This window comes from Diabrotica undecimpunctata, chromosome 4 (genome assembly GCF_040954645.1).
Source record: "Diabrotica undecimpunctata isolate CICGRU chromosome 4, icDiaUnde3, whole genome shotgun sequence".
Lineage (NCBI taxonomy): Eukaryota > Metazoa > Arthropoda > Insecta > Coleoptera > Chrysomelidae > Diabrotica > Diabrotica undecimpunctata.
Genome location: NC_092806.1, coordinates 102,114,809 through 102,131,742, shown reverse-complemented (window position 1 = coordinate 102,131,742; position 16,934 = coordinate 102,114,809). Strand labels below are relative to the sequence as shown.

Sequence of the window (16,934 nt, the reverse complement as noted above, 5' to 3'; positions counted from 1 at the left end):
AGATATGAGTTCCTTCGGCTAATTCTCAACGGTAAAATCGAAGGAAAGAAATGGATAGGACAGAAGAAACTCTCTTGGTTGAAGAATTTGCGGCAGTGGACAGGTTTGACAGCGGACCAATTGCTACACGTAGCGCAAGACCGAGATCAGTATAAAAATATTATAAGCATGGTAGTCGCCGACGTTCCGTAGGGATATGGCACTCTAAGAAGAAAATTAAATTTATAAAAATTTTATAAGAGTTTTCGAAAGCCGCACAAAGGGTGAAATTTTGGTTATGAACAAAACAGACTCATTTTTTTAAGCCGGAGATGATTTTTTTCTAGTTTAAATAAACCGGTAGGAATGTAACGTTCATCAAAATATGACACACATCAAATTTACCGTTCAAAAGTTATGACGTATCAAAATTTTCATCAAAATGTCATTTGTTATTTCCCTTAGGGGCCTTTATAAGATGTGTGAATATGTACATTTCCTCATGACTCACCCTGTATATATTCATTTATAATTTACACAAACAGTAATAATGTAGAAGTTTAACATTTATTGTAACAGTTGAAACATTAAGAAGTTAAATTTTTTTAAGACAGTACATCATCTACAATTTCATTAAAATTATCCTCGTTTCCCAAGCACTAGTTTTGAGTCGGTTCATCTGAACTTGTTTCTAAACTGTCTACTACATTTATAAACTACATTCTTCTTCTTCAGGTACCATCTCCGCTACGAAGGTTGGCAATCATCATAGCTATTTTAATTTTTGAGGCAGTAGCTCTAAAAAGTTGTTTTGAGCTACATCTAAACCATTCTCTCAGGTTCTTGAGCCTTGAAATTCGTCTTCTTCCGATGATTCTTCTGCCATCTATCTTTCCTTGCATTATGAGTCGCAGGATGCCATACTTCTCGCCCCACATCACATGTCCAAGATACTGTAGCTTTCTTTCTTTAATTGTTAGTTCAATTTCCTTCTCTTTACCCATTCTTTTCAGTACTTCATTGTTCGTAACTCTATCTACCCAGGAAACCCTCATAATTCTTCTATAGGTCCACATTTCAAAGGCGTTAAGTCGTCTCATTGTGTCTAGATTTAACGTCCATGATTCCACTCCATAGTATAGTACACTGTATACGTAACATTTTGTTAGGCGTACTTTAAGAGCTAATGTTAAATCTTTGCCACATAGGACCTTTTTCATTTTCATAAAATTAGAACGTGCTTTTTCGATTCTGACTTTGATTTCTGCAGTGTAGTCATTATTTTCTGTTATAAGTGTTCCTAGGTAAGTGTACTATTTTGATCTGCTGGCCTTCTACTGTCAAGATTTCGATAGTATTATGGTTGTTTTTACAAATTTTCATAAACTTCGTCTTTTTGATATTGAGCGAGAGTCTTTACTCCCTACTACACATTATTATTTTACTTATAAATCTTTCCAGGTCTTGTAAACTATCGGCTAAACTAAACTAAGACTAATTTTTGCACAGCTGTCTCCTTTGTGCATAGTGAAGAAGATTTATATCGCACCACAGTTCTTGCAGCCAGTTTTGAAAGAGCAGGTAATTTGTTGTAATAAAAACTCTAGTACAAGAAGGTCTATTTATGGATCGGTACTAACTGACTTTGCTGAATTTACCATCTCAATTAATTGCGTTTAAACCTTGTTTGCTGATTTTAGTACGATTGAAATGATTTGGAACTTCCTCCTTCATCGCTCCCGCGAGTTTCACAGTCGGCTGATTTTGAGGACCTATTATTATTTTTAAATAGAATAAAAACAAACAATATATTGAAAATTTTTCTGCAAAAGATTTTGTAACGTCAGCTTTAAATTCACCTAATAACATGTTTATGAAGAAATAAAATCTAGTTTATTTCCGATTTTTTTATTTTGAAAGCAGTACATAAACCAAAACTAATAAATTAATTTAATAGTGCAGTCGTCAAGTCAAAGAGATCTAAAAATCATACGAACAAGCTGAATTTTGCCAAAAATATTAATTTTAAGACATCATAAAAGATATTATTTTGAAGCTATTTTCTTGTGGCATGTTTGCGTAATTACCATTTAAATAGGAATAAGTCTATCAATGGGCTCTAGTTTATCTCCATTATTAGCCGATATATTTATAGAAAATTTTGAAATAAATATTATTTCTAAACAAAATTTAAAACCCACAGTATGGTGGAGGTATGTAGATATGTAGATATGTGGGTATGTTTCCTCTATATGGCCTCATGCATCAGAGCTGTTGGACGCATTTCTAAATAATATAAACGATAAAAAAGAGACAATAACATTTATTATGGAAAAGGAATATAATAACACACTCTACATTTGCTGGAAGTTTGCTCTCTAAGAACGATATCGGTATCTCTAAGAACGATACTGGATATGAGACACAAGTGTATAGAAAACCAACACACACCAACAGATATTTAAATTTTAAATCAAATCACATTAATAATATTAAAAAGGGAATCATTAAATCCTTATATGATAGAGCCAAATTGACTGGTACCAACGAAAATTCGTTCTTGGAGGAAAAACATTTGTTAACTGTTTTATTAACATCTGTTTTATTAAAAAATTATTATCCTTTATCGTTTGTAAATAAGGAATTTTTAACAATCGACCGAATAGAACAGAAGAACTTAGAACAAGATCCTACAGCAAACACAAGGATTAGCACGATGAAAATAACAATACCATACATAAAAGGATTATCAGAAAACCTTAAAAGGATAGAAAATAAATTCAACATTTCAACAAAATTCAAAACAACAACCACATTGAGATCTATTTTGTCTAAAACCAAACCTAACAATGAAAAAGAAAGGACAAAGAATTGCATTTATAAGATACCTTATAAATGCGATCAGTTTTAATTAGGAAAAACATCAAGGCCATTAAATTAGAAAACATGAACATCAATCTTATATTAAAAATAGAGAATTTACTGGATCTCAAATATGTAAACACGCATAGGATAAGGAACATAGGGTGCAATAGAATGATTAAAATATAGTCCTAAAAGCAACGGATGGTAAAAAGGGAAAAATTATGCTAAATGAAACCAATTGTGTGGCAAATTCCTCGGCAGAATGTAGTAAGATCTGGTTACCCATATTAAAAAAAAGTTAATTAAAGGAAAATACCAGTATTTTTAAGTCGGGAACATATCGTCGGTATACTGCGAAAACCAGATAAATGACAAATTTTAAAATATTGAGTTAAGTATACCAAAATTCTCAGCTTTTTCCGCTCTACATACAGGTAAAACCCAATAAATGATACGACTTACCATTCAGCAGATAATTTGTGTGATAAACAAATAAGTTACACCTAATCAACTTTTCATTTTCAAATATAACAATATATCGCTATTTACTTCCATAAAATTAAAGTTCTGTTGCATGTAAAACAAAGTAAACCCACATATATTATTATGCCGGACAACAATATATTTCTACTACTGCAAACCATATTCAGTAAAAAGGTGATAAGTGTCATTAATACATTTTACGTGTATGGTTTATTAAAATTTCTCTTTCATATCGACTAGTAAAAACCTTTAAGTACACTTACTTTATTCTACCTGAAAACGGGTTGAGTTAAAACTTAGAAATGGTTACTAAGCTAAACCCATAAATGATCTTTATAACACATACACAGATAGAATAACTGAAGACAGCAGTTCGATTCTTGATGATTCTGAGAACAATATAGTTTCAATGATGGAATCCATTTTTGATAGCGACTTTTCAGATGTAGACCCCACATATCAGCCAAGTGAAGAGGGATCGCTCTCTCTAGGAAGTCTATATGATTTACACACAGCTGTCTTTGATAGCCTAAATGATGAGAAAAAAGATACTGAAATAGGTGCACCCACGAACAATTTAGTGTCAACTGAAATAGCTAGTTGGATATTAAATCTACTTCTTGACAAAGTATGGAAAGACGTACGTCCACTAAAACGTTGGAGAAAAGTTAACCCCAAAGATTGGGTAATAAAGGTCGCAAAAAGGAGGCGTACTGAAGTTTTGTCTTATGAGATAAAAAAAAGACCATAGACCAGCAAAATTGCCAAAACCAGTTAATTGTTCAAGTGCTTTTACAAATGTGCCAGTTATTTCAGCGAAGATTACAGACAAAGACTATGTCGTGATTATTGAAAGTTAGAATATGTAGGCCTGAAACATTTTCGTATTGCACGTATTAAAACGGAGCCACCAAAGAGAGTCGTTGCAGTTCGTTGAAGTTTAAAAAACCACGTGCATTTTCCAAAAAAGTGTTACTTTTCTTTGAATTGTCAAGACATACAGGTATGTGAGAATTTTTTTTGTAAGACACTTTGTATATCAGCGTCGTTAATACAGGATGTTGTAAGAAAAACTGATATTCTAGGCTGTTATGCAGATACGGATAAAAGAGGCAAGCATACACCGCCAAATAAAACAAGCAGTAAAACCCGAAAAATCGTGAAGGCTCATATTGAGTCTTTTCCAACCATGGGCCCACATTATATTCGCCAAAGTTCAAAGCGTAGATATTTGGACAAAAATTTAAGTATAAGAAAAATGTACCAACTTTTTATAAATGACTGTGAGCAGAAGAAACTGGAAGGTGTTAGCGAAATTACATATCAAAGAATAGTTTCTAACGACTATAATTTAAGCTTTTTTGTTGCTAAAAAAATCAATGTTTAGTTTGTAATACATATGATAGGGCTAATCCAACTGACAAATCGGATTTAGAAGACAGTTACAGAGAACATCAGAGAAGAAAAGAAGTATGTAATCTTAAAAAACAAAATGATAAGAAAAGATCTAATGAACAACGGGATTTTGTTTCAATTACTTTCGATCTACAGGCCGTACTACAGATTCCAAGTGGATTGACTGGAAAACTATATTATTCTCGAAAATTATGTTTCAAAAATTATATTATCGATTTACCAAGAAACTGTACATCGCAGAAAAAAATGTTTCAAATTAAAAATGAAGCTGAGATAATTTTAAACAAATAAACAAAAATGTTAATTATCCCTTTCTGTGTAGAATGAACTGTTCTCTTAGAAACAACGCTTGAAGCAACTGTCGATTTTGAATGTTACTTACACGCGCGAAATCAATGTTTAATAAAATTTGTATCCGCTCCACGGTAAGAATTCGATATCTTTTGATCGAAGTGTCCTATCGACAAAAATTAGGATGAGTTTTAAAGGTAAAAAGTGCAGATTTCGTATGTAGTTTTTGTATTTTGCCGTTATTAAACTCAGTTTAAAGTGTTAAAAAGTTAGTGTTAAAAAGTTTTTAACACTTAAAGTGAGCGATTTCTGCATTTTTTTAAAATTCTCGTGAGTGATAATAAATAAGTGATAATAAAAGTGATAATAAATATTTTTCTTGAAAATTATTATGGCTACATTTTTTATTTGAAATATTTTCGATTTTTTTGCGTTTTTACCCCTTTACGAGGGAAGTTTTAAAGGAAACCCCGGGAGTAAAAGTATTAAATTTTTTGCATCTTTTTTGGGGTCCCAAGAATAATATCCTCAGCAAAATTCAACTTATTATATTATATATTATCTATTGCAAACAAATTATTTTGTTTATTAAAGAATTATCTATTACTAAATAAAATTTATGTTTTTCAATAAAAATTACCTCAAATGTTAATAAAAAAAGAATAAAACATTGAAAACAGAAAATAGTATAAAGAAATTAGATGGATATTTTAACAATTCATTTATTTTAGTTGTGCATATTCGTAATGTACTCAAAAGGTCCATACAAATTAAAAAAACAAACTTTGAAATCTGTAAACAAGAACTAGAGATACAGATCCCCTTCATCGCTAGTTCGAATTTCAAAGCCGCCCGATTTTAAGGACCACATTTTGAAGCTTTGTGGACGATTCCGATAAAAGGCAATCGTTTTAGAATTTGGCAAATTCAAACTTTAAAGAATATTCTTTGAAATAAGGTTAATTAAATCGCTTAATTGTTTTAAACAAAGGTGCTGTAAATTATTAAAAAAACGGAATAACTTCGTTCCAAATTTTAACTTTTTTTCTTTTTAAATTTTTAAAAAATACAAGCTAATTAAATATGAAAAATTAATTTCTCTGCAGGCAATCATTAAAAAGTTATTCTTATTGTTTTAAGCAAAAAATCGACATGTTTTTGCAAAATGATTTTGCAATATTGTCAAAATTGTTTTATTTTTTTTAAGATATTAATAGACTAAATCTTCTTCTTTTATAAAATACGTGTATAATTACTAGAGATTAATTATTTTTTGACTTATATTGCTGCAATGGATGGACAACTAATATTGCTTTGAGACCAACTGGCTCTGTGTCGTTTTAACTGACAAGAACCACGTGTTAAAAACCAAGCAGGGAGACATGTAGCTCCTCAAGTAATACATTTTATCCAATGTCATCGAACTAGAGTCACCATATAATTTAATTTTGGAAAGATGTAAACCCATATATGGATGTCATAGCCACAAATTCATTGTTAGCTTCAACTACATAAGGCACTGAAGATGATCTGATTAGATCGAAAACGTTATGCTACTATATAAATTTTGACGATACTTGTAAAAGTTTTAACTATATATTTTTATATACCTAAATACAATGGTGGAAGTGTTTTAACTTCTGTATATTTTTTTAACGATGGTATATAACCAACTACTGGGATTTTCCCATTAATTTTTTTTGTTTTTTTTCTGTTTTAGCACTTTCAGCTAATGCAGAATATGCATTGGAGAAAAGAAGTGGTAAGTGATTTTTATTAACTAACGAAAACATTTATATAGGTACTATTAGACAAGGCGAAAAGCTCGGGTTTGTTCGGAAAAATATTCCTATGAGCTTTTTTTTTGCATAATCATTCTCATAAGATACCTCATAATATGTTCAAGAGGTCGCCTAGGCGAGGAAGTGTTCAAATTTTTTTAAACAATTCTGTTTCAAAGAAATTGCAAACAATCAATTTTGTCGGACCGGAAATTAAAAAAAAAATTTTTAATTTTTCGGATTATTCTGAACAAATAAGTCTGTTGTAGTTTTTGTAAACTTGATCGTTTTCTAGTTTAAAATTATTTAAAACAGAAAAAATTGCAAAATTACGATTTTCAAGGCTTAAAGAACATTAGTTTTAAATTTAGCTTGAAAAACGATCAAGTTTGCAGAAAAACTACAAGTAACTTATTGTGTTAAAAATGATCCAAAAAATTAAAAAAGAATTGTCTGGGCCGAACAACTTGATTGTTATAATCTGTTTAAAAGAAATGTGTAAAATTTTTTGCCCGGGCGACCTCTTTAACATTATTTGGGGTATCTCATAATATAAGTAATTATCAATCAAATCTTGACGGAATATTTTTTCGAACGAACCCGAGCTTTTCGCCTTGTCTATCTTATGAGAAATAAACGCAGTGAAAAAAAAATTGTTTATTTCTAGAGAAGTATCAAATTTATTTTATTTTTTGTTCTTCAGCCCATTACAGACTTATAAGAGATATAACTAGTGCAAAACCGAAATCGATTTCTTGAAAATTCCCGCTCAGATATAATAGAAAATTGCAGACGAAATGGAATGACAGCAGAAACCCAAACTAAGCTTGAGGTAAGAATAAAAGGATTTTATAAATTAGTAGAAGTAATAGTAGAAAGGTAGAACTTAGGCCCACTTTTTGTCCCCCAGATCTAGGGAAAAAACTGTTTCGGTCTTATGGAGAATTGGGCAAATTTCCCCAGCCCCGTATCTCAAATTTCCCCAGATTCCGACCACAACCTCGGCAGTTTTTAATCAAAGTATTATTTATTAAATAAAAAATTCTACCATGTGTAGGACTCGAACCCGCGACCCATACGTTCATAACTAGACGCCCAGACTACTACTAGGCCAATCGGTCATTTGAATTAGGTAGGCGTCAATAGGTATAACAAAAGTATTTATCAAAGATGGTCATGACGAAGCAATCCGTGTACAAACCGCAGAGGATAATGCAAAAGCGAATAGTTTGGCGATATGAATATTGCAATTATATTTTTAAACTTGTGTGTTAAATATAAAAAGCCGCAAATATAAAGTACGATAAAGAGAAACTATTTTTAACAAGGTAGTTTTTAGTTGTAAAGAATTATGTTTTGAATCATGTATCTAAATCGAGTATTTACAAATTAGTAAAGATTACAGTTTAAGTATCAGTGTTGCAGAAAACCGCAAAAGTTCTGTGGTATTGTAAGTGTAGGTGATGATAACAAATAGTTCATAATAACCCATTGTACATATTCGGAATGCAAAAATTTATTTATTTATGAAAAGTAGAAAATTATAGGTAACGTGTTATTTAATAAAGAGTTCAAAATAAATCGTAATAACTAAAGTAAATATACTTAATGGTAAAAACTTACGATCTTTACATCTGTGCGGGTGTTTAAAAAATTCAGCCATAGCGTCAAAGGTTCCAGTAGCAGGTCATGCTCTGTTAAAATTTTCAAACACAGCACAAATAATCCATTAGTGGCAGGTAATTCACACCTTTCCATGCCTAAAACTGAAGTGGCTTGTGAGCAAGACTCAGTATGTATATTCTAAGCAAAATAATATTTCTCAAAAAAAAAGAGACAAAAGATTTTGACACAGAACGTTTTAGACAACGCTAAGAACCACAGGAAAAAAGACGATAGATTTACTATATAATTTCTTTATTAATATAAGCTGTATACTTTAGTCATAGAGGAAAAAAACATATAATAGACCCACACCTTCAAAGATTGCTGAAAAAATATATACATGACAGGAAGGTAAGGAGAAAGGAGCAATGGTAAAGGAACAGATAAATAGGTATTCCCACCAACCACCCATGCCAGTTAAACTGACACTACAACAGCTGGTTCAAAATAGGTTAAATATAGGATTAAAAACAATTAACAAAAAAAACCGGTATAAGTATCATATTTAAAGTTCGACGATAATGCTTAGTCACGGTACAGCTAAAAGTAAAAAACCATTGAAAATCCTCTCATAAATACCAAATATGTTTCTCTCTCTGCTTTATAGGGCTATTTAAAGAAAACAAAATTAGTGTATCAGTACAAAACTTTTGAGAAAAATATAGACCAAACTCCATAAAGAGAAGCACTAAGAAAATATTTGCAAAACTGAACGTGGGGTGATGGTACAAAAATCATACAGACATTCCCTTAAGCTAAAGACGAACTTGAAAACACCAACCTAAAAAAAATACCTCATACGTCAAACTTCCTCCTCAGATTAAGAGCGAAAGAAGCATGCATTATTGTACATAATTTCGATCAAAAATGCTTTTATTGGTCAATAGTTAGCGCTTTGTGTCCTGTTACTAAGGATCCACAAAGAGTATCCAAGTATCCGCATTATTCTAATGTATTGAAATTACATGCTATTCAGTGGCTTATGACAATTAAGTAGATTCCCAATGTTGAAAAACAGAATGATATACCCATAAATGTTTATGTTCTAAAAAAAAGAAAACAGAGATTTTACGGCCCTGAAAACCTTCCTAACAAAGAACAAGAAGGATAAACATGTGAATCTTCTTCTTATTCAAGATAAATACAACGATGCAGAAGGTCCGATTAGATACCACTATGTGTAGATAAAAACCCTATCTCGTCTATTATAAAAACAGTTAAGTACTGAAAAAGAAACAAAATATTTCTGGGATCACTGTCTTCATCATTTTTTAGAACTCATGAAAAATTAAATGTTCATAAAAGCTGTTGCAAAGGACGAGTAGATCATATCTGCGATAGGTGCTTACAATCATTTTTATCGCTAAAACAGCTTGAAGCTCACATCAAAGACTGTGTAAGAATTAATTAGGAAAGTAACAAAATGTTAAAATTTAAAAATTTTCGCAATAAGATTAATCACACCATCTGTTGGTAATGTTCTGTTTGTCGATATTTTAAATTATTTTCCGATGTCTTTGTTCGTTTTCCCTAAAACTTTTGGTTTGATAGAGGCTAAAAAGGGTTACTTCCCACATTTTTTCAATGTGCCTGAGAACCAGCACTATGTTGGGATTTTACCCTACCCTACATATTATGGCCCCAATACATTGAAAAGCAAACAAAGGGATGAATTTTTAAAACGGCACGTTGATAGAGTGGCTGAAAACTACATATTTTATTTTCAAAGGGATTTACATGCCTATTGCGACTCAGATGTCGATATTTTTGCTACTGACAGAAGCTGAAAAGCTACCTGACAACACCAAGCTAGAAAACCGTCTTTAAAGGTAGAAAAAAAGCTGACCAAAGCGGAAAAATGTAAGTATAGATGGGTTTTTTCCAACAGAATATGGAAATCTAGAATACCGAGCCAAACAGCGGGTCCTTCTCTTAAATTCAAATCTAACAAAACCTTGAAAGCATCACTTGTAATGGTGATGAATATTCAACCGCAAAAACTAATAGATATACTACAGCCATAAGACCTTATAAATAACACCAAAAAAATAACACGACAGGAAGGTAAGGAGAAAGGAGCAATGGTAAAGGAAACAGATTAATAGGTATTCCCACCAACCACCCCTGCCAGACAATAGCCGACAGTACAACATCTCATAACAGTATCTCGGTAAAAATAGAGTAACAAATGTCCAGCAAAATACGTGCACAAGTTCTGTATAGACCCGAAAAAAAAAGGCGTCGCTAAAGGTCAAATCTTTCGTACAAAGATATTTAAAGAATATCCGCCACCAAAAAAATAGTTAAAAACATGAAAATAGGGTTACATACAAGAAAGAGAATAGCATAACACTACCTATAGAAAGTAATGTCATTCTACACGAAGTAGATAAAACAAATGGTGATAGCACTCTTCACTTCACACTTCATGCTGCACGAAGTAAACGAACAGAAAATAGTAAAGTAACAAAGAAATATTTACGAAACATAAATATTGTTCAATATATTATATAGTTCATTGTACAGTTATATTGTTCAATATATTCAATATATCATATATTATATATATTTTCAATATAGACAATTCTAAGAACCATAGGAAAAGAGACGATAGATTTACTATATAATTTCCTTATTATACGCTGTATACGTTAGTCATATAGAACAAAAACACATAATAAACCCTAACCGTCAAAGATTACTGAAAAAATTTATACATGACAGGAAGTCGTTCTTATCTGCAGTGTACAGGTCACTACAATGAGTTTTTAACGGTTCATATTGAGGAGACCTGTTGCGTGCTGTCATAAAGGATGAAACGAGTGGTCTCATCTCGTTTCTCGTTAATCAGTTTGACCAAAAAAATATTGTTCTATAAAGCATATAGTTTGTAGAAAACTATTATATATATATATATATATACTGAAAAAGCGATAAACGCTTGTCATCAACGCTGATCAAATAGAATACAAAACTCAAATATTTGGGTGTGCAGCGGAAGATAGGACAAAGAAGTACTCTTTTTAGTTAACCAAGCTTTCGCAAATCTTTATTTGCATCATCAGGGTGCTACAATAAACAAAATTAGTACAAAATACAGAAAAGAATTATTTTGCATCTTACACTAATTGAGGTTAGTTGTCGTGATGTTTATTAAATGAAATGTGCAACTCATTTGATCCCTACAAATGATGGCGAAAACTATCCAAAATTGTTTTTAAAAAAACGTTCTTTAACAAATACATATTTAAAACACTTTAAAACACATATACAAGAACCCTCAAATAAAATTATGTTAAAATAATTACAGAACATTATGATTTTACAGAACATTTATATTATGACATGTTCTGTAATTATTTTAACATATTTTATTTGAGTGTTCTTGTATATGTGTTTTAAAGTGTTTTAAATATGTATTTGTTAAAGAACGTTTTTTTAAAAACAATTTTGGATAGTTTTCGCCATCATTTGTAGGGATCAAATGAGTTGCACATTTCATTTAATAAACATCACGACAACTAACCTCAATTAGTGTAAGATGCAAAATAATTATTTTCTGTATTTTGTACTAATTTTGTTTATTGTAGCACCCTGATGATGCAAATAAAGATTTGCGAAAGCTTGGTTAACTAAAAAGAGTACTTCTTTGTCCTATCTTCCGCTACACACCCAAATATTTGAGTTTTGTATATATATATATATATATATATATATATATATATATATATATATATATATATATATATATATATATATATATATATATATATATATATATATATATATATATATTGTTATGCTATTTAAATTGTATTATATTGCTTATTTAGGAAAAATCCTGTCTATATTTATTAAATGATCTAATCTCCAATTAATCACAATAAATCAGCATTAATTAATTACAATCTCAGGCTATTTAAATTGTACCTTTGATCGTGGATTCAAAATATTTTACAATTGGCTTCCTAATCGGAATAGGTAATATGACCTGAATAAAATACATAGAATTTCAACTGAACTATATGTGAGATGTCCTTTATTTTAATGAAATTTTATATAACAATCAATCCTGTAATATTTGCAATATACTAACTTTAAATATATGAGAAGTTGTTTTCTATCATGGACCCAAATGTTATTTTACATTGATTTTTAATATGTGTTATAACTAAGCTCTTTTTATAATTCTTTTTTTTTTAAGTGATCGCAAAATTAACTGTCTCTATTATTTATTCAATTTATTTAATTAATAAATGAAAATCACACTCCGACTCTAATGAAAATTGACTGACCTTTCCTTCTCTGCCGTTGCAATTCTATGGCCACGCCACAACAAAAAAATCCTTTCTCTGCTTCTGCTCCTATTGTGGTCCAGATGACGTACACCTTTCTCCTATCTGTCCTTGTATCTGCAACCCAACAACTCGTGTTAGTCTATCCAGCCTCCTTTTGAGCCAATCTCCGCGCCTGTTTATAACTCCAAATGTTTCCGGCTTCGTCTGCTATTAATATTTTTATACCCTTTGGTTTTCTATCTCTCTGTACCCCGTTCCTCACACTGGTCAGCTTTTACACATCAAATAAACACACCCGGTAAATTACGTCTTCGGGACTACAAAAAAAAAAAACACAAATCACAAAGCTCCTTCCTTCTTGGACGACGAAAACTGACTAACTAACCTTTTTTTCTCTCTCCTATCTCATAGCCAAAACCAACCTCCTTGCATTCAAAAATTGACCAATAAAAATCATCCACCTCTTGTGACGTATATCGTTACCAACCAACTCTCTCTATAAAACGTCATTCGGGTAATTCCAGAAAACAACCTTCTTTAATTATTCTAACTAAATCTATCTGCTTTACAAATATTTCTTACTAATAGCTACAAACGATACCTGTTTCTCAATTCAATGTCTTTTGTTAATAAACTTTTACCGATATAATCTTTCGGGGAGAAAACCACCGCAAATCCCGGTCTATTGTTCAACACTTTCTATATACACTTTTATTCCGGGTAAATCCATTCCTTAATAACCGACTTATTTAAATTTCTTATCGATAATATTTGAAAGTCTTGTCTCTGAGGCCTAATGAACAATTCTTCGAACAACTTAAAATACATAGTTTGTCTTATACAGGATGTTTGAAAATTTATATGCCCGTGTCTTTATGAAATATTAATAATTTTAATTTTTATTTAAGTAATAAAATTTGTATATCGGTTTTTTATTGCTTATGGACATTCAAAAGTACAACAATATATATATATATATATATATATATATATATATATATATATATATATATATATATATATATATATATATATATATATATAATTAAAAACGGGGTAATAGTAAATATTTTATGTCATAAGGATGTAGGAATGTTTTTGGATGATGCATTTACAGTTTTTAGTAGAAAACTTCATATACTTTAAATATGTCGTAGCCAACGTAGTAAAAATCTTTATAAAAACACACATATAATTCAATCATTAAACCCTTGTTGAGTTGAATACCAACTTACGAGCAGCAGCCGCAAATAGCTTTCAGAAAAATTTATTCAAATTGATGAACAATGCAGTGTTCGGTAAAAATAACCATCTTCTGCATAAAAATCATAACCGTACTAAAAAAAAGGACATATAAAAAGAAAATTGCGCATGGTTTAGTTCTGAAGCAGATACATAGGGTACTTAAATTCAAACAGGCTCCATGGTTAAAGAGTTACATCGATATGAATACAAATCTCCGGAAGACAGCGAAAAAATGAGTTTGAAAAGAACCTTTTTAAGCCCATGAATAATGCTGTGTTTGGTAAGACCATTGGATACGAAATTCTCCGTTAGGTTTTTCCACACAGATCTCAATGTTTATATCTATGGAATCCATGACGTCTACTTAAGTTACTTCAAGGACTATATAGATTGCCTGGATAACTACAAAAAAAGGTAACTGTCTGACAGAACCTCATTCGATCTGACAAGCACCGTGTTTATACTATAACACAAAGCAAGATTTTCCATCGATATTTTGAAACCTCAGACGATTCAAAAGTTATCCCTTACAATAACCCTTAGTTTAATAAGGTACTGTGATATGTTTGTTAAAGAAAACAACTTTAGTACATAATTTCCTGATAAAATAAGTAGATATAAGTATAATTCATGTGCTAAGAGGGTGTTGAAAGCAGAACACAGGGTAAGTAGACTAACAAACAAAGCCGCATAGCCAAATGATATCAAACACAGTTTCCTATCTAGCGTATTTCACTGAACAGCCGCTTGCTTGTGAAAATGTACAGCAAGGGTCTAGCAATAACTATGAAAGGTATACAAATAAAACAACCGATTCCTTTAAACCAGCAGTAAACAGTAAAGCGGTTACGTAATATTTATAAGTAGACATAGCCATGTATAAAAAGTCATTTACAAAATAAAAAAAAAAGAAATATTATAAGAAAATAAGAATATACATACCTGGAGGTATCGTGTTGGTGCTTCTGGTTGTAGACACTAAATAGTACTCAATGCTCTCGAGCAGGCTTTTTATAGTATGTATATGGTGGGGTAGTATCAAGATTTGGTCTTAAGACTTGTTTTTGCAAAAACGTATATCTAGCCACAGAATCTGTTGTTGATCGTGTTATGCAAGCTTCTGCATTGATTAAACCTACCAAAACGGAAAAAAGAATAATGATAACAGAAGCAGTTTTATACTGACTTAATTATTTATCAAAGCAATGATACACCCGCAGATAATAGGTAAAAGTGCAACACACAAATGCAAGGGCAATGGCGATAACCGAAACGTTACCACACTTTTGAAAAATTGTTTTGTTGAAATGATTTTTGTACTACCAATTATTTATTAAAAGTATTGATTTACCTCCAGATAATAGGGGAAAATGTAACAAACAAAAATATGGTTAGACAGATGCAAACCGATATTGTTTTTTCATAAATGCATCATAACAAAAAATTACGATTGTTTTTCATAAAATGCAGCATAACAAAATATTCGTGGTTTAAGCTAATATATATAAGGCCTACCAAGCTGTTTCACAACCATACAACATGATCTGTTTTACGTGTAATTCGTTATTTTGCTATTGCCCCGAGACTGTCGAGTAAGTTACATAAATATATATATATATATATATATATATATATATATATATATATATATATATATATATATATATATATATATATATATATATATATATATATATATATATATATATATATTGAGATGATATTAATATAGGAGAAAGAAAGATGGTGTTTAAAGAAAATAATTTATAAGTTATATACTAGAGAAATTTATAAAATATATTTATGTAAGGGCATTCTTAAGAAATTAACATATAATAAGTGTAGAAAGTTTTTTTTAATAATTATGATATATTTAAGTGAGCCATGTGCATAATCAACCAAATATACTCTGAATAAGTGACAGACAGTTAAATAATAGTTACGAATATAAAGTGGGTTTATTTGTTAATTTAAAATGTTTAGTTTAAATATAGTTACGGATTTGAAGTAGTGTAGTTTAATAATTTAGGTTGTTTAATTTACATATTTTATATGTTTACAGAAGTTTATATTCTGATCTGAAAAGCCTAAATGTCAATAAAATTCTCGATAGAAAAGTAAAGAATTCTCTAGAAGACAGAATTTAACATTTGTTTACGGTAGAACCTTCGCGAATATGGTTATGTCTGTGAAATTGACATAATCGAACATATACTTTTTCGAGAACATTCATATATTTAGGAAATAGAACAATTCGAATATGCTTTCTTGCCAGATGATTCTGGAACAATGAAAAGATATAAATACTTGGTAATTTGGATTCAAAATGGTCAGACAGTTAGTTAGTAAGAAGACAGACACAGTTAGTTACAGTTAGTGAAGTCAGTTATTCAGTAAATTCAAGATTATTCAGTCAGAATTAGGAAGAAAGTATAAAGTATGCAATAATCAGTGATTTAGTATTAAAATTTGATAGTATTGGAAAGTATATTAGATAAATATTGGTTGGAGATTGGAAGAAATTAAAAATTATATTATGATCGGAGATTAGTAGAAATCAAATTATAATAGTTATATGGTGATTGGATATTGGTGTAATAAAAAGAAGAATAAATATAAATGCTATTAAGAAGAAAAATATTTTAAATTGGTGGAAGCTGATAATTGGAAAAAGTAATTTCACAAAAACAAGGATAACCGAAGCTGAGAACGAAGTGTAATGTAAACATAGCAAGGAAATAAAGAAGGAAAAATTAAGGGACAATTAGCTTAGTAAAGAGTAATAATTATTTAAGTAATTATTATATATTCCAAATTAATAAAGAAGAAATTCGACACAGTTTAACGTATACATTTCAAATTAAAAACAAAACAATTGACCCAGTTTAACACAAGCCTGAATGTTTAAAAA

At 30.4% G+C, this 16,934-nt stretch overlaps 1 protein-coding gene across 1 annotated transcript in view; it reads left to right on the top strand.

Moving 5' to 3' along the window:
* LOC140438334 (uncharacterized) overlaps window positions 1-16,934 on the top strand; it is a 68,068-nt gene that overhangs the window by 10,359 nt on the left and 40,775 nt on the right. The window contains exons 2-3 of the mRNA XM_072528014.1: window positions 6,755-6,796; window positions 7,519-7,647. Coding sequence (XP_072384115.1) covers window positions 7,618-7,647 — 30 coding nt within the window. The 5' untranslated portion in view covers window positions 6,755-6,796; window positions 7,519-7,617. The remainder of the gene's footprint in view (window positions 1-6,754; window positions 6,797-7,518; window positions 7,648-16,934) is intronic.